At 41.0% G+C, this 26,427-nt stretch overlaps 1 protein-coding gene across 1 annotated transcript in view; it reads right to left on the reverse strand.

Annotated features, from left to right (window-relative positions):
• Window positions 1-968: 968 nt before the first annotated feature.
• ndst1a (N-deacetylase/N-sulfotransferase (heparan glucosaminyl) 1a) overlaps window positions 969-26,427 on the reverse strand; it is a 63,047-nt gene continuing 37,588 nt past the window's right edge. The window contains exons 2-15 of the mRNA XM_037675310.1: window positions 22,029-23,082; window positions 18,012-18,494; window positions 17,219-17,306; window positions 16,754-16,908; window positions 13,361-13,546; window positions 10,614-10,742; window positions 8,015-8,197; window positions 7,708-7,804; window positions 7,131-7,254; window positions 6,625-6,799; window positions 6,368-6,538; window positions 5,228-5,337; window positions 2,753-2,855; window positions 969-2,664 (exon numbers count right to left, since the gene is read on the reverse strand). Of these exons, the coding sequence (XP_037531238.1) occupies window positions 2,545-2,664; window positions 2,753-2,855; window positions 5,228-5,337; window positions 6,368-6,538; window positions 6,625-6,799; window positions 7,131-7,254; window positions 7,708-7,804; window positions 8,015-8,197; window positions 10,614-10,742; window positions 13,361-13,546; window positions 16,754-16,908; window positions 17,219-17,306; window positions 18,012-18,494; window positions 22,029-22,574 (2,670 nt within the window). The 5' untranslated portion in view covers window positions 22,575-23,082 and the 3' untranslated portion in view covers window positions 969-2,544. The remainder of the gene's footprint in view (window positions 2,665-2,752; window positions 2,856-5,227; window positions 5,338-6,367; window positions 6,539-6,624; window positions 6,800-7,130; window positions 7,255-7,707; window positions 7,805-8,014; window positions 8,198-10,613; window positions 10,743-13,360; window positions 13,547-16,753; window positions 16,909-17,218; window positions 17,307-18,011; window positions 18,495-22,028; window positions 23,083-26,427) is intronic.

Raw genomic sequence — 26,427 nt, forward strand, 5'->3', positions numbered from 1 at the left:
CTGACACCAGAGGAAACAATCGAAAAAAAGCAATTTACATCCAGGAAAAAAAAGAGGAATTAAAGTTTTCAAAAGTAATAACTTTGAATGTAACAGAGCTACTCCAACATGCAGCCTCCCGAGCGGCGTAGCTCTAGAACTGAAAAGCTAATTTCAATATTTGATTCAGATTTTAGATGCTGAATGTAAATAAAAACGATGGAGTCAACAGGGGAGAGGGCGGGCCCCAGAAACCATCTTATCACCAGCAAACTGGTTGGTCCACTATGCGAGTGTGCTGCTTGTGGGACTGAGTTTGTTGTGGCTCCTCAGACTGATGAAGTCCTTTGGATGAAACATCAACAATAAAAAAAAACAACCATCCAGATGACCTGACTGAACGTCGGATTCTTTACCTGGATTATTGAGCATGAACTTTGAGACAAGATAATGGTTATAAAGTTGCCACAGAACATGAAAGTTGGAAGCACAGTGAATTAGTGGTTAGCACTGTTGCCTCACAGCAACAACGTCCTAGGTTCAAGTCCCGAGTTGGGCCTGGGGTATTTCTGTGGTGTTCTTGGGTTTTCTCCCTCAGGCAAAAGAAAAAAAAAAAAAAACATGCATGTTCAGGCTGCCTTCAGGCCCAGCTCAGAAAACTGTGATTTCAGTGGGATTTTCCTGCTTAAATAAATATTTGAACTTGTGCTTAAAATGCAACTTTTAGGCCCGTTCTCAAATCTGGACGAGAACACCCTTAAACTACAGTTTAAGAGTTTAGACTTAAGTAAACTTATTGTTTTAAAACAACTACATAATTCTCCATATATTTCCTGATCGTCACTTAACAGTTGATAAGAAAAAGGTGAAAGAGAGCCAGCTACTGAAAAATACAGTGGTGTTTTATTTGCAAATTAAAAAGCACCGACAATATTAGTTACACTGTAAAAATTATTGACAACAATTACAAATCTTTATCATACAGTCCTGGAGATTAGTACCATCGTTGCTGTTATGTGTTAATACTTTATATGGAGAAATTCTGCACTTTTTCTTTTTGTACAACAGTTGGCAGTGAGAGGAAACACTTAGCGACACGTTTGACTGATAAAGAGTCCAAACTGCCCCCGGTGCAGCGCTGATGTGTCACGATAGAACAGGCGGATGGAGCGCAAACCCAAACACATTCAATAATTTAGGTCTACTCAGGGTTTCGCATTATGTACATTACAAAGTCAGGAAATGACGACCTGTGTGCATCGTTACATCAGAACAATGTACAAACTATTGCAGTTAGAGCAGCTTTTTTTGTTACCGATGCTTGACATCCAGATGTGATGGTAACGTGACCGACACACCAACCATCTGCATGTTTCTGTAAAGTTATTCTGGCAACTTTCCTTTAATCCCCCCCAATTTAAAACTTGTCTAGTAAATTAAAATAGAATAAAAAAAAAAAAAAAACAACTATAAACAAAAATATACAGTTTTGACAAAAAAAAAAAAAACTTTTTGAAATGCACTTTCTTCTTCTGTACACTGATCTGAATCTGCAGGACCAGAGTGCTGAACAAACGTGCAGTAGCTAGCTTATGATTCTCTTCACAGATCGTAGCAGGACCCAGTTAGTTAGTGTGCTTTCTGTTTATCTGGACGTTCAGAGGCGACGCTCCCGTGAGTGTCTTTGTGCTTCCAGCATCTCTTCTTCCCGTCCTTCCTGTAGCCCATTCACGAAACGGACAAAAACAGTTAAAAAAGACCGAACTGCACGCCCTGCTTTTTTTTTTCCTTCTTCTTCTATGCGTGTGAAAACAGTGAACATGTTTAGGTTTGGTACATTCTATGCATTTCCATCAAGCTTAAAAAAATGTTAAATCAGAACAAAGAAAACTAAACGGAAAGTTAAAAAGAAGAACCCTCAAAAGTCCATGTGGTGATAGTTGAATGAAGATTCTGTCCTGGCACTTGTAAATGTAATAACTAGATTCTACCAAGGCCTATCAAGTAAGGCTACAAGATGCAGCCAGAGTCGAGACTCCACACGCCCTGCTTCACTCTCATACAAACGCCTTCATCACAAGTAGCTTGGATCAAAGTTCCTGGTCAGTACGCTGCCTTTCATCAAGTTACTTGTTGACGTGTTCTTAAAAAAAAACAAAAAAACAAGCGCCACACGCTCACAGGTGTGGACACGTGATTATGTTTTCATCACATCGTTTTCATCCTCCGTCTCCTGGATATCCCACGCTGAGTTCATGTGATGATGAAAGTTTGATGATGGAGAACGAGGCGATCATCAAACACTGAAGGCTCCCTCGTGTGCGTCACCGAGTCTCAACAACTGAAATGTTTCGGATGACGTGTTCCTGGCTCGGCCCGTTTTGGAAGATCGCGGTTGCGTTTCGAGTTCCTATTTGGGTCTCCCATCTTCGGATCTCTGTACACTCCAGTTTGTCAAAAACACCCGGAGATCTTCACCGTTTCAGGCTATGTGGTCGGAGAGCCCTGCAGGGTGGAGCGGTGGTTCAGTGTGAGGAGCTGTGGTCTTCCTCTGCCAAGGTGCTGCTACCTGGTGTGGATCAGCTCCTCTCTGAGCCAGCTGGGTAACGGCTGACCGATCCTGTAGAGCAGCTTGGACAGCTCAATGTTGTGATCCCTGTAGTACTCCCTGAGGAACTCCTGGGACTGAAAGAGACAACCGGTTCACATGAATCTAGATGTAGTAAACAAACTCTAAGCTAATTAAAACATTAATAAGTATTTTAAGTCATACCTCAGGGACCATATCAGGGTACCTGCGTCCTTTACTCTTTCCCAAACACTTGGTCTTCCCTCCCTCCAGCAGCTGACACCAGAAGCCCTTCTTGGGGTCAAACCTGCATGTTAGAAAAAAAAATATATTTTTTTAATGACAGAAACACTAAATTAGGAAGCTACTTCTAAAATTACTATGAACAAATGTTCCCTTTTGTCTTCTCCTTTTTCGTGTCTGTATTTTCACTGATCGGCTGAAAGAAGAAACCGTTTCTCAGTTTGTCTCAAAACTATTTTTCCTCACCACTCAGGGATCAATGGTCGGGTGTATTTAGTGACACCCGACAGCAAATCTGCAAGAAGCAACAAAATGAAACGCCTCAAGCCAGACACTTCTCTTACAAAGGTTTAGGAAACACTACAGTGGGTCTGTGTTTGGTGTGTCCATCTGGGCTTCGGTAGAAACTGAGAAAACGGCCAATTCCATGGAAGAGGAACCACAGATGCTGTAAATATAAACTGCTTGCTGTCATATATAACCAAAAAAAAAAAGACAAAATACAAATTAATTTTAATCTGACGATCAATGAATCAATCTTTCACTTCACTAAATCCCATGTTAAAATGTTTCCTAAAAAGATACAGTGCCCAACAATTTGCTTGTTCAATCGACACAGGAAGATGTGAGCAAATCGATGCATGTGGCTAACAGTCAGTGACTGAGGTCAGTAAGACAGGGATTTTTTAATATTAAAACTCTAATTAAATGGACAAATAAAAATAAAATACGACCATCCCCCCCCCCCCCCCCCAATAATTGGCACTTATTAGTGAGGAGTCACGTTGTTTCCTAATGTTACATTTTTCCAACACATTGCCAACACACTCCCTCTCCTGACAATTATTTTGAAAGGATTATAAAGTGGAAACTGGTCAAAGGTGAGCTCAGCTTTACAGCCAGAATGCATGAATCCTCCTCCATGTTGATCCATTGGACCAGTGAAAAATATAAAAATCCCAGTTAGAAACATTACATTATGATGGTAAACAAGCTGATGTCCCATCGCTGAAGGATTTAATTTCAATTCAATTCAGTTGATTTATATAGCACAGAGTCACAACAGAAGTTGTCTCAGGGCACTGAACAGAAACATTCACATACATTATAATAACAATAATAATAATAAAAAAAATGAATTATAATCCCATTAGTAAAAATTCTCTAAGGAAGCAGCAGATTGTGTTGAATCTTCACTTCATCTCAGTTTCCCATTCTGAGCAAGCACAAAGGCGACAGTGGAAAAGAAAAACTCCCTTTTAATAGGAAGAAACCTCCAGCAGAACCAGGCTCAGGGCGAGTGGATTTAAATAGTTAATGTTTGTAGTTTGTTATTTTTGGTAGATGTTTTTCTGGACTGGAACTGAACAGGGAATTCAAGTCAACCTGAATGTTTTTGATGCACCATTGTGTAGAAGGACAGAGGCAGGTTCTCTTGTTTGAGGCGGCGCAGAGTGATGGATCCAGCGAGCAGAGGGAGCTATTTTATCCACCACCAAGTGCAGTGCCAGGGGGTGGCCAATGGTGGCCTTGGTCAACTTGGATTAATCTTGGGCCACCCAACCAGTCACCCAAATCAGAGGAAACTTTACTTATAATTATTTTTAAAATGAGAAAGGCTAGTTTATTCAAGTGACGGGGCAGCCACTTTACATGTATGGTGGCCATCTTGGATTTTGACGTGGCACCCAATTTTCGATAGGAACCTTTCTTACGTCTCGATGCAGCCACATCAAAATGGAAGTCAGTAACTCATTTATTTTTCCAAGTTATCGCCTTCACAACATTCACGGGCAGACGGAGGGCATTTCAAATTCCCCTTTCTTGCTCCATGACAGGGACAATAAAAATAAAAAAAATAAAAAAAACTTTTATAAGTTGCTATGCATTCACACAAAAACAAACAAAAAAACGATGTAGACGATGTAGCCCTCGCTACTTCGCGGTTCGTTGATCGCAGCCTCGCTCTATCGCGGTTTTTCAAAATAAGATTGGACACGACACACAATTTGCTGAATGATGGATGAGACACACGATCGGCATGGAATTTTTATTTAAAATAAATTATTTTAAATTATCTAGCACCTCCTGCACCTTTCTGCAGCCTATACTGCAGGATAAATTTTCTGCTGCAGCTGATCAGCTGTTCTCTGTGCAGAGCGGAGAAGAGGGCGTGGCCAAGAGCGCTTGCAGGTGGCAAAGAGCAGAGGAGGCAGAGAGCTGAAATCCTGACATTCTGTGCTCTTTTAGAGTTTAGAAACATTGTTTAGAATGTTGCAAGAGTGTGGGAAGAGTTTAAAACGCCTTAATATATGTATATATAAATACTAAAATAAACTACTACTTGTAATACTTTTCCTACTTTGTGGATTTTTGCTTCAGTTTTTAAACTTGTCAGTTCAAAGTAAAACTACGTTGTGTGACGGGGATGCTTACGCTAAGATCTTGTGGTAGTTGATGACGTTTGGGAGGCCAAGAAACTTCTGAATTTTATCCATGACTGAGGCGGGCTCACTTTTCAGCATTTGTCCGTCCAAAACCAACACCTGGGTCAAGACACAAAGCCAGACATCAGAACAGGACAGCTGTGTATGAAAAAACAAACGTCTGTAACATAAATTCTGTTTGTACTCATAACTATAAACAGATATATTCTGTCAATTAAAAACATCATTTTTTATTCTCCTTTTATTCTTATGCTACAGCTTCGCTGTTTCTTGCTATAAAGGAACAACTCTTCAGTCAAGTATCGAATGTTAGACGCAAAAGTACTTTTGGAAACAAAGCAAAAGAGTAAGTTTAGTCTATAAATGTTTATAGACTGTCAGTTTATTGCACCGGCTCATTAGGAAGCAAAATCAAAGAGCCACAAACTTTACATCCATCATCGTTAATCCGTGAAAACTGCTGACAGAAATTTCCTGGAAACTGAGCGCTGGTGAATGAGAATCAATAAAACCCACTAGAGATTAAAATAACAAGTAGCTGATACCTCCCACCATTACAATATGGATTATTTCTGCTCTACAAGCTTTAAAATGTCAATCTTCCTGTGACTGTTTATAATCATTTTATATCCAAACTTTTCAACGCTTCATTATCCAAGCTGTGAAAGAAAAGTAACAAACGTGTGTGGAGGAGAAGGAACGAAGAGGATAAAACAAAGTGAGCACACAGATGCTGCGATGGAATTCAAATAGAAATGATGGGTATACTTAATTGGAGAAATAACACTACAGCCTTTCTAAATCTAAACACTTGCTTAAGAAAAGAAGAAGCTTAGTGACACTTGACTCACACCTAATCATCGCTCACTTGCGCAGCCTTGTGTGCGCTCCTAAAAGAGCAGATCTCATCCGCCAAGGTCATCAGGATTTAAAATCCTCTTGGTGACGAACACAAAGGAAAGAATGAGCCTCTCTAACTACCAACTCCTGCCTTGAATCTTAATCTGTCCCTTTAGAGGACAGAGTTTTATTTATTTTCCCACTCGGATCAGAGAACAGAGTTACAGCAACTTTAGTGAATCCATTAAGATAAGTTATATTTTATGACTGCACGCATGAAGACGTTTACCTGACTGGAGTGGTAGAGATTGAGCCAGCGGTCAAGGTGGATGGCGTACCATCCTGGGACCAGACACCGATTCTGAAGGATCCGTAGTTTGACGGGAGCATCGCGGCCTGCAGCGATGACTTCATGGAAGGAGTATTTGAGAGCCACTGGGTCATCGTGGGCCCTTTGGTGCTGTGGACGAATAAAATAAAAAGAATCGTAAAATAAATCTGCACCTACTCCGGTTTAAAAGTTGCAGCCCCGCTGCTCGGACAGACCTGGTACCACGAGTACGCTCTGTCCGCCGGGTTGATGAGGATGGTGATGATCTTCGCTTTGGGGAGGAGAGCTGCCGCCCTCTGAGCAGCCACCTCAGAGTCAAAGTAGTTGGCACTCTTCTCAAAGTAGTAGTCTGAACTGGTGTTGGAGGGCAGAGGGAAGTAGTCCATATACCTGACACACAACAAACACGCACAACAAATGTTTATGCAGCCAGAGCTCATCAGGTTCACTTAATCAATGCAGAACGCTTTTCTGTTCCCAGTGTGGGTTAAAGCCCAGTTTCACAACAGCCTGGTTCTCTGCACACAAACAACAACACAATCTTGATTGCAAAGTCAAATTTGTGTGGCAGAACTTCTTGGTTGTAGCACATGAAGCTCTGCTTTGGTGCAACTTTAAATAAATTTAAACCACAGATACCTCAATAATATGGTTCCTTGACTTGCTTGTAGAACTAAATAATTTCAGGGTTTAAGAAAAATGTGAGTCTAAAGTGGCCTACCAGTCAATGCCTCGATGATAGTTGTGTCCGTTGAAGAACTGGATCTCCTCAAACGTCTCCTTGCTGGGGTAGTTGCTGGTCAGGTCAGGGTGCATCCCAAGGAACAAGAAGAGCGCTGTTGTTCCTGAGAACATGGGTCGTGATGATCAGCAAGACAAAGAGAAGAAGAATAAACCTAAGTGAGTTTTAGGGCAATTTTAAAAACAAAAACAGGCAGAAAAGAAAACAGTTAATGGTAAAAAAAAAAAAAATTATTCAACTCGGATTTTAAAAATAAATCAGTTCAACATCATTTATAAGATAAGATAGAACTTTATTGAACCTGCAGGAAATTGTTGTGCCAGAGTTTCAGTTTCAAATGAACACACACAACGAATCACACAAGATATATAAAAAAACAACAGAGAATATAAAAATACCAGCAATTAAGGTCTAAAACAGGTCAGGTGCAGACAGAAACATTCAAGTGTTTATTGTAGTGCAGGATTTATGGCACAACTTCTGCTTTAAATTATCAATACCCCCATCTGATCATTTCTGGCTCTGTCCAGCATGGGGAGGCAAAGCGCCATCTTACCTGTCTTCTGAGGCCCAATAACCAGCAGCTTGGGGAAGCGGTCACACGTTTTCTCTTTGGACCAGATGTCCTTGTGTCTTTTGTCCTCACAAGGATCCTGCAAGTCCACCCCACAAATGAAATACAGAAATAAACTTCTGTTCTGGCTGCGTTTGTCTAAATATTCTACTAAACAAGTAAACAACCAGAGGAAGAGGGAGGACAGGTGAGCTCAAAGCTTCAACAGGTGACAGTTTGCAAAAGGAAAGGCTCTGAGGAAAACAGAAAGTCAACGTTTGTTTGAAGAACTTGTGGTTCTGAGCCTGACCTGCCAGAGGGGCTCTCTCTCAGAGGGGAACAGGCTGAAGTATTTCTGGGCCAGCTGGATCGGAGGCAGGGTCTGCATCTTCAGGTTGGTCCACGACTTCACGAACATCACCAGGCTTTTGAAGGTGTACAGGCCGAGGCGGTCGTTCCCGTAGTTGGACAAATGGGTCATAAAAATACTGATCTGAGCAGAAAACAACAAGCCACAAAAGGAAATGTCAACTTTGGGAACTGGCGGAAAAACATTTTATTGAACAGTTTGTGTTTACTCTTGATTAGAACATTAGCTTAAACCGTTTGGACCACGTGTCCAACTCAAGGTCCGAGGGCCAAATATGGCCCTTGTTAACATCTTATCTGGCCCTCACTATTCTACTTTAAAAGCAAATTCTTACCACTTCCCAATTTATTTAAAAAAACGGAGCATGCTTTATTTATTGAAACCTCTGATGACGGTAAACCAACGTTGAAGTCAAGACAGAATTGTTAAATTGTTTCAGTAATCTTTGATTCTGATATGGAAAAAGCATCAGAACGTCAAATAAAACCAATGAAACTTATTGAGGAACCTGCAACCAAGAAAATACATCAAGTATCTGACTAGAGTTCATGTACTGACTGAAATTAACTCTTGGTTTGAAATGAGTTTTTAATTTTGGCCCCTTTTGTAACGGAGTGTGACACCCCTGAAAGAGACTAGCTACTCAAGCGAGAGTTTATCTTTTTATATCCAAATAAATTTTAAGCTAGTTTTCGACACAAAAAAATGACTAATAAATCAAGAAAACAAGTAGATTGCTCAATAATTCCTCCCTCAATAAAGGCACCTTCAAATTTTTTTCCTTTTTATACCGTATTTTTTGGACTATAGGGCGCACCGGATTATAAGGCGCAATATCAATGAACAGGTCTGTTTTCATATATAAGGCGCATTAAGCGAAACAAAACAGTCAGATAAGTCAAACTTTATTCAACTCATCACAATAACCAAATAAAATCAGTTTGAGGTCAGTAAGCACAAACAGAATTAATACATGAGGTGCACTGTGAATTTTTGAGAACATTAAAGGATATTATGTGCACCTTATAGTCCGAAAAATATGGTAACTATTCTACCTCTTTACCCTGGCAACCAAGTTAAAAGTCTATAAACTAATGATCATTTAGAGCAGTCATGTCAAACTGGTTCAAAACACCAAAGTCCATGCTCAATAATCCAGGTATAAAATCCAACAATGTTCAGTCAGGTCATCTGGACGGTTTCTTTTTTGTGCTGAGATATTTTGCCCTCCATCCGAAGGGCTTCATCAGGATTATACTATCTGGATTATTGAGGATGGACTTTGGTGTTTTGAACCAGTTTGACATGACTGATTTAGAGGTACAGTAGTCCCTCGCTTATTGCAGAGGATTCGTACCCTGAAGCCCCGTGATAAGTGAAAATCCACCAAGTACGATATCTATCTATCTATCTATCCATCTCTATATATAGATAGATAGATATAGATATCTATCTATCTATCTATCCATCTATCTGTCCATCTCTATATATAGATAGATAGATATCTATCTATCAATATCTATCAATATCAATCTATCAATATCAATCTATCAATATCAATATCTATCAATCTATCTATCAATATCTATCAATATCTATCTATCAATATCTATCTATCTATATCTATCAATCTATCTATCTATCAATCTATCTATATCTATCAATCTATCTATTTCTATCAATATCTATCAATATCTATCAATCTATCTATCTATATCTATATCTATCTATCTATAGATAGATAGATATATATAAAGGTGTTTTAAACCCTTCCAGCGCTCTTGCAATATTCTAAACAATGTTTTTAAACTCTAAACGCTCTAAAAGAGCACAGAATGTCATGATTTCCCTCTCTGTGCCTCCGCTGCTTTCAGCCATCTGTAAACTCTCTTGGCCACGCCCACTTCTCTGCTCTGCACAGTGAACAGTTGATCAGCTGCAGGAGGAAGTTAATCTTCCAGTATGGGCTGCACAAAGGTGCAGGAGGTGCTAAATAATTGAAAATAATTCATTTTAAACAAAAATTCCATGCCGGTCATGCGGCTCATCCATCAATCAGTCAATTGTGTATCATGTCCAGTCTTATTTTTAAAAACCGCAATAGAGCGAGTCTGCGAAAAACGAATAGCGAAGTAGTGAGGGACTACTGTAAACATAAAACGTCGGTTGCAGAGAAATATCAGATGCAATGAAACAGCTGAAACAAACATTACCACAGCTTTTGTTGTGAAAAGCCATTCAGTAATAGGAACAGTTATCTGCAGCCTCTGCAGAGATCACAATAGAGGTAAGCTTTTATGTAAAAGCAAACAAAACTCTGTTGACATACAAGAAAGCTGCAGCGTTATATTTGGGCTCCATTAGAAGAAGCTTTTAGGTTAATGCAAAAAGAGAAAGCGAGGCGCACACATCGCTGCGTGACTCACCATCGAGTCATTGTCCCCCGCCTTGTTTAAATTTCAATTTGTGCCATTAGCTAAATGAGACTCCAAGTATGCAAGACAAAAGCTGCGCTGTGCGGGGGGAGTAAGTGACTCACAGGGTTCAGCAGAACTGTGAGGAAGAGTTCCCCCCCATTGATGAGCTTGTCCAGTTCATTTGGACTGCCTGGGTAGTCTTTATAGAAGATGGTGTGTGTGAAGAGACCACACGTCTGTCTGGGCAATACCTGCAAGAAGAGCACACACACATTCAGTCAACAAAACTCAAAAAGACACACACAGAACATGCTCAGACAAACAGAACGTCCGCCCTCCGCTGAGAGCGGAGCGGAGCTGTCAGTCCTCCAGGCGGTTCCCCCACACATTGTTTCTTCACAATAATATTATTATTCTGCTCATCTAGCCAAAGCAAACCTCTTCTTTTCTCAGAGTCTATATGGAAATTCATGGAAATGCATGTACAGTTTGGAGTGTCTGGGGAGCTGAATATCAATCATCAGTAAGCAGTGAACGAGGTCCATTCAGCCCGCGGTATCTCAAGGACGAGACGAGAACTGAGACCACGCAGGCCCGCCGACCGAACGCCGGGACTACAAAGAGACCGGACCGAGGCGACGCCGCTTATCTGTGCTGAAGGTCAAGCTGCAGGAGAAACAGATACGAGTTTTTATTTGTAATCTTTCTAAACCTCCTGAATCGATCCAAACAAGCTTTGTTCAGAAGCAGTGACGGCCGTGAAGCTGAATAAAGTTTCTTTGCGTGTTGACATTTCAGTGATTGGTTCTGTGCAGTCACCTACTTCGCCGAGGCCAGGGTGTCCGTTTTTATTTTGTTTTGTTTTTTTCTGCTGAAGCCTGCTTGGCAGCAGAACGCAGACAGGTGTCTTGTGCTGGTTCCCTTGACTACATAATCATCTCATAGTCGATGGAATAAAGGGGTTCCCAACTCTGGTCCTTGAGGAACACCATTTGCATGTTTTAGTCGTTTCCTGCTAAGACACACCTGATTTTAATAAACACGTGATTAATAGGCTTCCACAGAATGAGAGGAAGTAATTAAATCACTGAATCAGGTGTGTTGGAGCAGGGAAACAACTAAAGCATGCAGGATGGTGTTCCTCAAGGAGCAGGGTTGGGAACCACTGGAAACAACAACAACCCTGCAGCACAGATGAGTGGGACCACTTTTTGTTTAAATTGAGTTCCTAAACATTTTACATTTAAAAGTCTAAACTCAAGTTCATACACTCTAAATTGTTTAGTCAATTTCTGATGTCCAAGCACAAATATTTCCTGTAAATGTGGCCCAAAGACCATTAAACTGTATATTTTGTATAACGTTTAAAGACTCTTGAAATCTTTCAAGAAGGTTTTTTGTTTGATGTAAAATTAAATTCTCCCTCATCATCAAGAGGAAACAGGCAAAAGAAAAGCACATCCAGCATGAAGTAATATGTAGGCTGACAAATTAAAAGCAAGCTGAAGAAAATCCAGTGGAGGTTGAGCTGGGTAGAGAAGGTGAAAAAATGTAGACAGAAAAAAAATAGCAGAGAAGGTGGATGGAACAGGTTAAAGGTAGAGAGAAAACAAGGCTACGGCCTAAAGATAAATGAAACTAGAGAAATCGCATTTCCTGTGAAAATGTAGTGTGTATACTTATTGCTGAAGGACTTGATGAAAAACAGCTGAGATTAGCTAAAAACATGCTGACATGTAGCTGACATGGAAGAACAGGCCTAAATTAACAGAAGAAAGAACACAGATTTGCTGAATTAGTATTAACAGGCAGAAATGAGCAAAAAATTAGAAAATTAGCTAAAAAAGCTGAAAATAACAAAAAAACCTGCTGAAAAGGCAGGGAAGAAAGCTTAAACAAACAGAAAGAGCTGAAATTAGCTAAAAAATGTGGAATTAGCTGAAAAAGCTAAGATTAGCATAAAACAGCTAAATAGTAGTTGAAATAGCAGAAAAAGCTGAAGCTAGCAGAAAAAAAAGCAGAAATGCGCAGAAAGATGTTAATTAGGGAATTAGAAATTACCATAAAAACTTGAGTTTATCTGAAAACAGCTGAGATTAGCAAAAAATGCTTAAAGGGTAGCTGAATATGTAGAACAAGCTTAAACTAGCAGAAGAAAGCAGAAAAAACATGTTTGCTCAATTAGGCTGAAAGAAGCAGAAATTAGCACAAAAAAGTGGAAATTATCTGAAAAAAGCTGAAATTAGCAACAAGAAATAAAATAAAAAACTGGTGAAAAGTAGCTGAAAAGGCATAAAGAAGCTTAAATTACCAGGAGATGGAGAGAGCACATTTTTGCTGAATTTGGCAGAAAAAAGTTAAAATGAGTGCCAAAAAAGTTGGTATTAGCTGAAAAGACTTAAATTAGCATAAACAGCTAAATAGTAGCTGAAATAGTAGAAAAAGCTGAAACTTGCAACAAAAAAAAAAAGTCTGAAAGGAGCAGAAAACGGCTGAAATTAGCTGAAAGTAGCTAGAAAAAAAAGTTTAAATTTGCACCAGGAAGCTGAAAGAAGCTGAACCAGAACAAAATGTGAAAGGAGCAGTAAAAGATTATAAACAGATCTAAAGATTTGAAGGATGTAAAATGAGCTCAATTCATTTTCTATGAGGAAAAAAATGGCAGAAAAGGCTAAATATTTCAATAAGCTAAAGATGCACCAATACCAAAAGTCATAGGATTGTCCTGAAAGAGCTGAACGTTTTGATTTATGGCTTGTTGAAATAGCACAAAAATTGTGGAACGAGAAAGATGCTGAACAACGTACAGAAGAAAAATGGATCACAACAGAGTGAATGCTTCATAAACATTCACACAATGAAAGCTTACACTGATGCCGCTGTGGATGAAGCCTCGCCTGAAGCGAGCGGGCTTTAGGTGCGGGTACTCCTCGGTGCTCGTCACCTTGATGCCCCACACCTTCTTCCAGGCGTCGTACAGCTGTATGTGTACGGGGTAAACCCCCGAGTGATGAGGAGCCACCGCGTAGCCCATGTTAGTGGGGATCCCATGCTCCTGGAGGTGAAAACACACACACAAAGGGGGGCAAGAAAAATGAGTGAGAAAGCATCAAAATACTGCATGATTCATCCCCGTCTGTCAGGTCCCTGGGTGTTAAAATCAGAACCCCTTATTTTGTCTAAAAGCAGCCGTGGAGCCCGTCACTCCTCAGCCGGACCTGCACCCCCTGAACAAGCACAAGAGGCTCGCAGAGAAAACAACGACGCGAGCAATCCAGATCAGTTTCATCTAAATGATGCACGCCTCAATGTTTATCAAGGCTGCAACAGTCACATTTACCCGCAGAGCTCTAAAGGTTGTGTAGAAGCCACAGAATCAGCCCCTCTTTCATATGATAACAGCTAACATAAGACGATGTGATGAACAACTGCACGTCCTCGTCTGACAGGACAGACAAGAAGAAGATGGCAGCAGTTACATCTGCGCAGCATTTGGAGCATCCATACAGTCATTTCTTAAGTACCAGTTTCTTAAAAAGGCACATTATGCTGTTTTTCTCCCTTTGTGTTGTTTAACGAATTTAATCTGGCCAAAGACTTCATGAAAAAGACGTTATTTTTCGTCGTAAACACCTGAAATACCTCATTAGCAGACTAGACTTTTAGTTTTCTACTCGATACAACTTTAAGACATTTACATAATTTCTGCTTTGTAGCTCATACAGCTTCACACAGAATAAGTAGCTGTTCTGCACGTTGCTATTATCCACCAGTCAGCTAGACTTTATGAGGACTTAAACCAAACAGAGGCAAAAACAGACAAAAGGTAAAAGGATACTTCCATATGTATGCAAATACGTGTAGATCTTTTTGTTACAAACACCTTTTAGTAAGCGTCCCTCAAAATAAGGAATTTATACAAAAGTGCAATATGACTTCCTTAATGTCTCTACAAGCATTTTTTGTTGCTTCTGGTTTGCATTAAAAGCCAATAAAGAGACGAGCTCAAAGATGAAATAAAATAAAACAGTGAAGCTTCTGCAGAAACTGTGTGGAAACACCATTAGAGCAGATGGAACATTTCATTAAAATGCCTCTACAAATTATAAGTTTTGAAGTATGTTACTTTTTTATTTTCGCGAGGGAGTAATAGAAGGCGGAAACGCACCGCGGAAAGCTGCTGTCAACCGTCTGCTAATCTCATACTCCTCAGCACCGACATTTATCTAGCTTCTATTTCTTTACTGTAGTACGAGGAGCTGGCTTAAAGCTGAACCTACGTTTAATTTACCAAAAAAAATACACATTTACTTTGCTACAACACAAACAGAACCAGTTTTCAGGCTAGTTCTGGTTGTTTGAAGTGGGGTTCTGTTGAAAGGTTATGAGCATTTAATATCCTACCTGCAGCAGATGGCTTTTGGAACCACCTCAGTTTGGAGAAATGGAGTTAATTTCTGGTCAGACTGAAGAGCTAACAGTTAGCTTGAGAGAAAATAGAATAACTGAAGCATTAAACTGGCATCAGAATAAAATTTTATTAATTAATTTATGACCTCAGAAATCCATGTTAGCTTTATTTTCTCTCAAGCTAACTGTTAGCTCTTCGGTGTGACCAGAAATCAACTCCATTTCTCCAAACTGAGGAGGCAGAAATATGATACTCCTGCCTGAAGCTGCCCAGGCTGCACAAAGTCCTACAGCTAGCTGCTGCTACTTACACTCACTATTAACCATTGAATTGCACGTAAATAGTCACGTAATGCAAAACGGACCAGCGTTCTGTTACTACAATTTAAAAATCTATAGTAATTTTAAGATGGCTGCAGTTCACTTTAATCTCTGACTTATTGATCGAGCTGTTAGCTCGCCAGTCTGGTCAGAAGTAAACTCGTTTTTCAAACATAGAAGCCATCTACCACAGGTAAGATATTCATTGCTCCTAAACCTTTCCACAGGGTCCCATTTCAAGAGATGTGAACGACCCTTTGAAAATATTATTAAAAAAAAAAAATCTTGTTAATTTTAGCGGCGTGTCCCTGTGATGGATTGGAGACCTGTCCAGGGTGCTCCCCACCTTTTGTACAGTAACTGCTGGATATGGGCACCAGTGTCCCCCCCAACCCAAAAAGGAAGAAGTGGGTAAAGCTGATGGATGGATGATTTGTTCCTAGATTATTTTTTTTAGAGAAATCCAGGCAGCTGAGCTAACCTAATACTGGTAATTTAAGTTACAGAATTTTATGCACTCCAATATTATTTGTTCCTATTTTTGGTATAAATATAAAATGATACAAAAAGATATGATACAGTAAGGAACCTAAAATTATTGTTTTAAATAAATGTTCTATTTGTTTGCAATGTCGTTTATTCTTTTCAGCTCGTCAGTTTCATCACTGAAACTAAATTTGTGACCATTTCAATAGAAAAATCGTTTCTGAATCAAAAAAACGATTTTGAATCGAATCGTGACACCAAAAATCTGAATCGAATCACCAGACACAGAGATTTGCACCCCTAGTAAAGATAATGGACGGATGTTAACATTAGTGTTAACGTTGCTCGTGGCTTTGTTCAGGCACGCTGTGAAAGTGACAGAGAGCCCATTGTTTGTGGTACTGCGCAGTAAAAGTGAAAAATCTCACTCAAGTCCTTAAAATGTCACAGATGTCTGACAACAACAGCATGTTGCATCCTTATAACGAGTCATATCAGGCTGCCAAAACACACGGTGACTGTGTGGAACGCACAAGCATCGGATGGAAGCAGCAAAATGTCACGTAAAACGCCTTTCCTGCCGTCAGCGTTAGTCACTTAAAAGCACGATTCTGTAACAGCGTGGTCACCTGAGGGAATGTGCACAACCACTGCTGCATCCTCACATAAAACTACAAGTCTGTAAATGTAGGCTTTCATTTCTCTCATAACAGCATGCTGAGCTGTTAAACACAACTTTGAAACAGGAAGCCGAAGCTTCGCTGGTTCTTGGCTGGTTCTTCGTGTACCTGCCCATTAATTGAACAACGTGTACCAGGATGAATGTTAAAACTAATTTTTTCCATGTTTAGTTGCTGTTTGCGCAAAACAAGGGCCAAAATGGACACAATGGGATAACAGAATATTTGCTTTATGTATAAACTAGGAAATAAACCAAACTAAATAATGAAACTGCCAGAAATGTTCTGCACGGAGATAAACAACATGGCTCAGATCAAAGCGCTGTCAACTCTGTGATGGGACCTTTGTCCCCACCATGACTCACCATGGCAAATTTCTTGTTGAGCAACATCTGCTCGGCCAGCACGGACTGGTTGTGGAATAAATGGGGCTGCATGTGGCTCCACATGTGAGGAAACCACCAGAAATCCTTCACGTGGGAAAGCAGCAGGTCGTCTCCCAGGTCCTCCTCATCAGAGCCTGAAACCGCCAGGGTGAGTGTGCAAGAGACAGATTGAAGAAAGACGGAAACAAAGTGGGCAGGGGGAAAGAAAGAAGGAAATTGAAAGAGATAAAAATGGAAAAAAACAAAAAAAGTTGGAAAGAGAAGGATAGAAATGGGACCAGTGAGGGGAAAAAAAGAGAGGAAACGAAAGTCAGCAAAGTTCAAATTCAAGAAAAAGGTGAGAAACAGTTGGGGCACGGCAGAAGATAAGAGCAGTAATTAACTTTGACATCTTAGAAGTGTAACCTTTTTTAAGTGTTCTTTTTTTCACGGACTGCATCTTACCAGCGTGAAAGAACTTCCCTGAGAAGCCCAGATTGAAGGTGAAGTTGGGCACATAGGTGCGCAGCTCCCTCTGCGTCTCCTGCAGGGCCTGGAGCAGTGGGAGGAAAGAAGAACGAGTCAACCGCTGATGGGCTCATACTGCTGCGCACGGGCCTCAATGAGGCGGCGTCAACACAGAGGCCCACATATATCTTTAATTTAGCACGTTTCTCTTGGTAAACATCCAGCACCCTCTCCCAGCTGCCTCGCTCCGCTCCTTCATTCCGTTTGATATTCTGCTTCTCTCTGATTCCTGTGTTTGTTTCATTTGATCTCAGTGCTGGATGAGACTCCCTGCTCGCACGCCGCCACCCGTCCTCATCGTCGTCGCCCCCTCACACCGTCTTGTCAGGGTGCGATCCGTTCCTAAAAGCTTGCCGTTGCGCTGAGGAGGCCTTGATGCCGCCACCAGAACTTTTTCTTACCCTCTCTGCCTCCGCACGCGAGGGGAGCCTTTTCTGCTCTGAGGGGACGAACGCACGGAGCTTTTCAACATTCTTTGTCTGCCGCCGAGCCCCTAAAATATTCATCGCTGTAGAGTTTCTGTGACAGAGCGAGCGGTCGGCCTGTCAGCTTTGAGCAGACTACTGGGACGAACGCATTGAAAAGGAAAAAGCGCAGCGAGAAGACGTCTCTGCGCGACTGGAAGAACGGCGCCACGTGAGGCCTTTTGCTCTTATTAGTGATCGGAGAAGCAGTCTTGTTCTATTCTAGTCTTTCCTTTGTAAACGTGCAGGAACATGCTCAAACTCACCTTCACATCGGGCACCTTCATGCGGGTGCCCTCCTTGCCCACAAATATATCATCTATATCCACGAGGATGTAGCGCTCCAGGGACAAAGAGAGCCTCTTCCCAGTCAGAAAGGCCACAGCGTCTACAAACACCAGCTTGTGCAGCCAGAAGTTCAAATTGTTGCCAAACAGGACCCTTTGGATGCCGTCATGCAGCCCCAGGTCCTGCACCACCGATGGGAGCATTGCAGCGTGCTGCCCTATCGACGCAACGCTCTCCGCCGATTGGGTCTTGGCCATCAACACGGGCTCGTACGTAGAGTGGTTAGACTGGAACACGGTCCAGTCGTCCCCGGGCAGTGGACCTGGCAGGGACTGGCCGGCTCGGGTGATGAAGAGAAGTGGGGACTTTGGGTTGACAGTGCAGTCCTTCAGACCCAAGTTGGAGTGAAGAAAGAGGGGGAAGCCTTTGAGCTGGGCACTGAGCAGACTGTTTTCATTGGCCTGTTCAACACAAACAGACAACACATTCATTACACAGCACACTGATAAGACTGAAATTTGTTGCATATCATTTCCTGATTTCTCTCGTCATGTGTGAAATAAGGAATGTCGGGCCTACTCAAACGTGAAGGCATGAGGGAGCTCCAACCTGCTTTGCTCAATCTGTTACGCTACAAGTTTAGAGTGAAAAAACAAAAACATCCTGCTGCTATGAGACTTGGGGTTCAGTAAAGACTCGGCAGTTTCCCCAACAAATCCAGTCATCGGAGATTCTTACAGTCCACCTCGGTTTTACACCTTTCTTTTTTTTTTTTTAAACACATAATTGCTGTTTTTCAAAAACAATTCCTTTGTTGAGTCTAAAAATGTCTGTTAATATACAACAGTTTTTAGAAAAAGCTTAATCCAAACGGAAATGCAGAAAACCACCCAAAACGCTGTGGTAACGCAATGCAAAAGCAAAAAGAACAGAAACTGTGTGGGCCTAAGACAAACAGGAACTTCTACTTCGAGTCACAACAAACTACAACAACGCATAGTTCAGGAACGTGTTGACTGGAAGTTGTGTCAGTCCAAACATGTGGACATGTTGGACACTTTTCAGGCCAAGGATCCAGCAAGAGGAGATATTCAAGCTGTTCACCAGACTCATTGTATTTATACACGTTGTTTTTTAACTATCCCTATGTAAAACTTCTTATTTATGCATATGTGATGTTTACTGTAGATCTTTTTTCTTTAGCATTAACAGAAACTGGTCCTTTTTGTCCCAAGATTGTTTTGTTTTATGAAAAGGGGGTCTTTAAAAAAAAATAAATACAAGGATGGTGTTGAAAGTTTTTTTTTTTAGAAAAAATCTGGAACCTGTTGGCAAAAATTATAATTTTGGGGCCATTAAAGCGCCTCTGTTCAAACAAGAAAAAGACAAAACATTGTTCCATTGTTGACTTTGACTGTGTTTGCCGGTGATCTCATCAAAAAGAATAAAAAATGTGTAGTAGTCCAACAAACAACAAAGTCCATGCTCAATAATCCAGGTAATAAATCCAAGATTTTTCAGTCAGGTCATCTGGACAGTTTCTTTTTTTAAGCTGAAACGTTTCGCCTTCGATCGAAGGCGAAAGATGATCTGACTGAAAAATCTTGGATTGTATACCTGGATTATTGAGCATGGACTTTGTTGTTTTCAACCAATTTGACAAGACTGTCAACAAGGAAGACGTCCGGCTATGAAGGAGGGGCATACCAAAGAGACCATCTTATCACAAGCAGAACTGGTTTGTTCCACTTTGGAGAAAGCTGTTGGGGGAAGAATCAGTTTTGTTGTATGTTTCCTTGACTGATGAAGCCTTCTGGATCGAAGGCGAAACGTTTCAGCACAAAAAAAGAAACTGTCCAGATGACCTAGTCCAACAAAGTTCAGTCAGGTCCTCTGGACGGTTTCTTTGTGTTGAAACGTTTCGTCTTTCATCCAAAAGACTTCATCAGTCCAGATGAGCTGACTGAACTTTGTTGGATTTTCTACCTAGATTATTGACCATGAACTTTGATGTTTTGAACCACTTTGACTATGGCTGCCTCAGAGGAGACGACGGGGGAGAGGGCAGACACCAGAAACCATTTTATCACCATCAACCTGTTTGGCCCACTATGTAGTGTGCTGCTTATGGGACAGTTAGTTGTGGTTCCTCAGGCTGATGAAGTCCTTTGGATGAAAGAAGAAACATTTCAACACAAAGAAACCATCCAGAGGACCTGACTTAACTTTGTTGGATTTTTTTTACCTGGATTGTTGAGCATGAACTTAAATGTGCAGTAGTCTTACTTACTGATGTTTATAATGTGACGATTAGTGCTGGGGTGTCCAACCCTGGTCCCTCCAGGACCACCATCCTGCGTGTTTTAGATGTTTCTCTGCACCAACACAGCTGATTTGAATGACTTGGAACGATTAACAGGCTTCTGCAGAACAATCAGGTGTGTTGGAGCAGGGAAACAAGTAAAACTTGCAGGATAGAGGCCCTCGAAGACCAGGATTGGACACCCCTGGAAAAATATGCGAAAATTTAATAAAAAAAAACAAACTGTGCAGCTTTTCTGTTGTCACTGAATACTGGCTTGATTCTTACACTGGCGATAGTCCCACTACAGAAAGTGGAAATGTGCTAATCACTGCTAAAATCAACCAGTTTCCTTTTAATGTTATTTTTCTTTCAGTATCACAGATAAAAACTGTAAAACATGTTATTTTTAATTTCCTACAAACAGGGTCCAATACATTTTTCATGTATAATTAAGTCTATTACTCACACATGAAATATACATTCAAGCTCTTTGTATAAAATTACATCCTACCATAAAAATCTTGATTGATTATAAAAAGAAGTCTGCAGTAGAAAATAGTGCGATCTTGTTTCCTACATTGAGTACAAACAAAGAAACTTTGTTTCAAATGATTTAAAATGGTAATAAGACGTCTCGAGATACAGAAGGTGTTCGGGTGTTTTAGTGTTACATAAAATGTACTGCAAGTCAAATAAAGAGAAAATTAAACTGCACTCTTTGTTTTATAGCTGGAATCTCTCAGACCATGAAGGTCAAGAGAATGCGCCTCTGCGGCATACATTTAAAATTATTCTGTAAAAGAATTAGAAAATGTAAAGAAGCAATAATGAGCATAATTTTAGACAGTTGGGAAGAAAAAAAAACTTATTTTAGGAAACAAATGTATTAAAGCACACCCTTACAGCTATTTAATTATAAACTGGCCTATGTGTCCCAAAGATAATTTACTACTGTTCAAAAACAGACTAGTAATTCTAGAAAAGTTGTAGCTTGTCAGGCAGTTTATGCTGACTCAGCTCTTGGACGTTACTATTAATCCAACGAATGAAATGATTTGTGAGGACGCTCCATTATGTTGTGTTTCAAACAGTCCCCAAAGCACAGACTGGTGTTACTGGGCCATTGGGATGCACATCTTTCCTTCTCTCCCAACAGGCAGTAAATCCCACCAGACTAACCTTCATCTGCACCACCCAACATATACACTGCACCATCCATGCCTACACGTCTCGTTCTATATTCTCTCTGCAGCTCAGATAGGGTGATTAAAACCATAAGACCTGAAAACTGGCCTTAGGCAGACTGAGGCCTCCAGGGAAAACTGTGAGAGAGGAGAGGCAGAATAAGAGATATCGAGTGAGAAAGAAGTGGAGGACAAAAAAAAAAACCCCTAGAAAAACTAGAGACAGCAGAAAAACCCCCACAAAAGGGAGTTAACAAACTGGGGAAGAAGAGTTTTAAGGAGGCCAGATTGAGGAACAAAAGAAGAAAACAGACATAAAGAGAACAGAAAAGAAACAAGTCAGTGCAAAGAAACTATGTGATATAAAACCATGTGATATAAAACCAGGCAGGTCATGCCAACTGTGTGAATCCCATCTCTTTAGAGATGGTGGAGCCAGATGGACAGGCCAGAAGGTGTGAGAGAGGGGAGGGAGGGAGACATGGGGAGGGCTGTGTTGTCCTAACCTTGAAGAAGCCAATGATGCCCACTCCGTACTCCACGCAGTATTTATCCAGCAGCTCTCGGTTCCAGGCGTCCAAGTTCACATACTTGAGGATGTTCTCGTAAATCACAAGCGTAAAACGCCCTCGCTCTTTGTCCGTCAGTGTAGGCATGTCCCCCTTCCCAGGAGAGATCTCGGTCCGATACTTGAAGCGGCCCGACTCCAAGATGGCCACGATCTCCTGCCCCAGTTGAGAATATTGGCTTTCCACAAACACCAGAACCACAGGATCTGTCCTGGTCCCTCCGAGATCCACCCCATTAGCCCCTGGGACACTTCGTATGGGTAACAACCGGGACGGAATGACCCTCGGGTAATCCAAGTCTGGGGGAAGTCCCTCGGACCCGGACATGCCCCCTCCTGACGGCTCGGGCTCCCGCTTAACGCCATAGAGGTAGTAGGAGAAGATGAAGACGCTGACGGTGCAGAAGATGAAGAGGAGGAGCAGGGAGGTCTGCAGGGGAAGGAGGCGGACCAGCCGGCGGAGGCGTGACACACATCCCAGCATCGTCTCACACCACACCGCTCCGCCCCACCGGCCCAGCAACACGCCAAGTGGACAGTCTCTCTCTGTGTGTGTGTATTTAAAAAAAACAAAACCACAAATAAATTTAAAAACTACTAAAATAAAATAAAAAAAACTGGAGCAGGAATCGCTCACGACAAACTAACTGTTCTCGTGAAGCTAAGCAGCATTAGCGTAGCAGCTGCAGCAGCCACCGAGGAAGGAAAAACGAGACGATGATGTTGGCGTTTCCTCATGTTGCAGCACCGCTTATGTCACCATGGCAAAAAAATGGGGGCCCTTGCAATGACGGTACACACTTGTGCCTGAGAGCAAAGGCTGGCGGGGCTAGTCAGTGGGGAACGAAGATGATGGACGACTCCATCACCTGTCCATCACGTAAATCTGTCAACTGGATCCAGGCTAGAACTTGTCCAACTTGTCTGACTGGAGAATAATCCCTGGAGGAAACTGAGGTCATCACAGCGGCATCACTCCTTCAGGATCAAATCTGGCAAAACAGAAAGAGGGAGTTATGTTCAAATTCAGCAGCATACCAGCGCCTATAGAAAAAACAACAACATCAAAATGCATTTATGTAGGATAAAAAGGTCACTTTAAAGTAGCGCTGAAATCACCTACTCAAAGCGAGAGCTGCCAATTTACCCCTACACATACACCTAACCTCTGCTCTGCACGCTAACTTTAACATTTGTTTAAAAAAAAATCCTTGCTTATGCAGCCTCCACACAATCAATAGGTGAAATATGAGTGACAAAAACAAACTAACTAACAAATAAACCTCCAGGGAGGTCAATTCCCCTTTCCGTCTCATGTGACTGCACACGTGAAGCCACCACCCATGGGTACCTTCCTTTTTTTTTTTAAACCTTCATAGCTCCGGGTCTAAAACACGAACTGATTGAACAGAGGCAATCCAAGAGCAGAGGCGTGGAAAACAGTGACAGACAGACCTGACAACAATAAAACACTCTTATCTTTGAGAAACATCCCTCAGCGCACTCCATATATATTTCTATAGTCTCTGCAGACCTAAAATCATATCACAGCATTTTAGTCTGTCTCCACCAAGCCAAGTGTGAAAGGACCAGGATGCAGCATGAGAATAGTGCAGCTAGGCACTTATAAAGACAGCTTTTCCCTATTTGGTTTCAGAAATTAGACTGAAATCCTCTGACCAATAAGCTGGAGAGGTACATTGTGCTTTGCTACATGCCATGTGCTACATTAGAGCCCGATCCTTTTCAAATCAAACATAGTAAACACCGACCACTAAACTCTTCTGCACTTTAACACCAACTGACATAACAGAAATCTAATAATACAGTTGAATGGTATCAGTTTTCAAGGTTCTTTATAGTCATTCGCATCACATGTTGTACATGAGGTGAAACAAAATTGTGTGAGCAAGGTCCCAGTTACGCCAAAATATAGCAAAAACATAAACTAGAAAAAAAGAAACAGTATACAAGGATCTACACTATGCTGTAATAGTAAGGTTTAACTAAAGAAACTGCATTTCCTGCTAAAATGCAGTGTGAGTGTAGAACTTGCTGGAAAAACAGCTGAAAATAGCTAAAAAAAAAAACATGTTGAAATGTAGCTGAAATGGAAGAACAAGCCTAAGTTAGCAGAAGAAAGCAGAAAGAACATATTTGCTGAATGTGGTTTAAATAAGCAGAAATGAGCACAAACCATAGTAAATTAGCTAAAAAGGCTGAAATCAGCAAAAAATAGATGAAAAGGCAAGAAGCTTAAATTACCAGATGAAAGTGGAGAGAGCACAGTTGTGCCCAATTACGTTTAAAGAAGCAGAAATGAGCACAAAAGTGGATATTATCTGAAAAACGCAGAAATTTGTAAAAAAATTAAAATAAAAAAACAGCAGAATAGTAGCTAAAAGGGCAGAAAGAAGCTTAAATTACCAGAATTAAGTGGAGAGAGCATGTTCTCTCTGTGCATGCGTGGGTTTTCTCCGGGTGCTCCGGTTTCCTCCCACAGACCAAAAACATGCATGTTAGGCTGATTGGTAACTCTAAATTGTCCCTAGGTGTGAGTGAGAGAGTGAATGGTTGTTTGTCTCGTTTGTCTTTATGTGGTCCTGTGATGGACTTGCGACCCGTCCAGGGTGTACCCCGCCCCTCGCACAGTGATTGCTGGACATGGGCACCAGCGACCCCCGTGACCCAAAATGGAATAAGCGGGTAAAGATAATGGATGGATGGATGGATGGATGGAAGTGGAGAGAGCACATTTTTGCTGAATTAGTCTGAAATAAGTTTAAACGAGTGCAAAAAATGTAGAATTGGCTGAAAAAGCTCAAATTAGCATAAAAACAGCAGAAACAGTTGAAACTCAGAAATAAGCTGAAAGGAGTGTAATAAACTGAAATTAGCAGAAAGTTAACAAAAAAAATGTAGTGAGCAGAATAAAGCAGAAAGGAGCACAAAATAACTGGGGGAAAAAAACAGCTGAAAGTAGCTGGATTTTTTTATTTTTTTTGCTATTTGCTCAAGGAAGCTGAAAGAAGCTGAACCAGAACAAAATGTGAAAGGAGCAGTAAAATGTTGTAAACACATCATATGAAGGATGAGCTCAATTCATTTCCTATGAGGAAAAAGTGTCAGAAAAGGCTAAATGTTAAAAAAGCTAAAGTTGCACCAATACCAAAAGTCACAGCACCCTTCTCCTGAAAGAGCTGAACGTTTTGATACATGACTTGTTGATAGAGCTCAAACATTGTGGAACGAGAACAATGCTGAAAAATGTATGAAAGAAAAATGGCTCACAATAGTGTGAATGCTTCATAAGCGTTCACACAACTAAATGTGAGCAAAATGAAAAAAATAAATATGACCAGAACATGTTCAGCTTAACAGAGTTCCAGAACGATAAAACCTTTGATGGCTCAAGTAATGATTCATGTAGACTCAGTGCAACGTGGGAAAGAAAATCATGAACACAAGTCTCTCTCTAATGTAATCAGAACCATCGTCACAGCGTTTCTTCTCTCCCCATTCACTCCCTCATCCTTCCAGCTAAGATTAGAAGAACGCCTTGAATCCCACTGCAAGAGCAGTGGCAGGAATCACACGTCTTCTTCTCTGAGTCGTGTCCAACTTCTCTTCCTCGCAGGGATGCAGAGGCAAATGTGAACTCAGGCAGTGAGAAAAAAAAAAAGCTGTGGGTGTTCAGAAAATGTATCGCTGCGGAGCAGACAAAAACCAACAGCTCCGGTCGCTTCGAGACACACACCCCACCCACTGCCCCACCGCCCCGGTCCCTTGTTTGTTCATTTCTGAGTGAGACGAGGTTTGTGCCATGGCATATCAAAGTATGATTAGACACAGGAAGTGACTCCTGCTAGAAACGCCAAGGCAGAAAGCAAGATGAGACTAACTTTAAACTAAAAGGTAAACACATGAGAAGAAAACAAAACTACATGTCGCTGCTTGAATGGTAATTACATATAATGGAGGGATGCACAATATTGGATTTTTGGCCGATATCCGATAACAATACCGATAATTTTCCCCCCTAGACCTACTTACAGAGACTACAATTCTCTGCTATGGAATTAAAATACTACATTATTCTACAAGGTCTTGGTCAATTTGGCCTGCTACAAAATGCCGATGCCAAAAAGGGGGCTGAAAATGATGCAACACTTCAACTTGTATTATGTTTAATGTCAAATTTATTCATGACATTTACTCTCTCCAACACAATGACAAAACTTGAACAGTGCATATTTGTAAATTTTCACAAATCTAAACTCAACAGCGTGCGTATATATATATATATATATATATATATATATATATATATATATATA

This window comes from Nematolebias whitei, chromosome 4, assembly GCF_014905685.2.
Source record: "Nematolebias whitei isolate Nwh7 chromosome 4, NemWhi1, whole genome shotgun sequence".
NCBI lineage: Eukaryota > Metazoa > Chordata > Actinopteri > Cyprinodontiformes > Rivulidae > Nematolebias > Nematolebias whitei.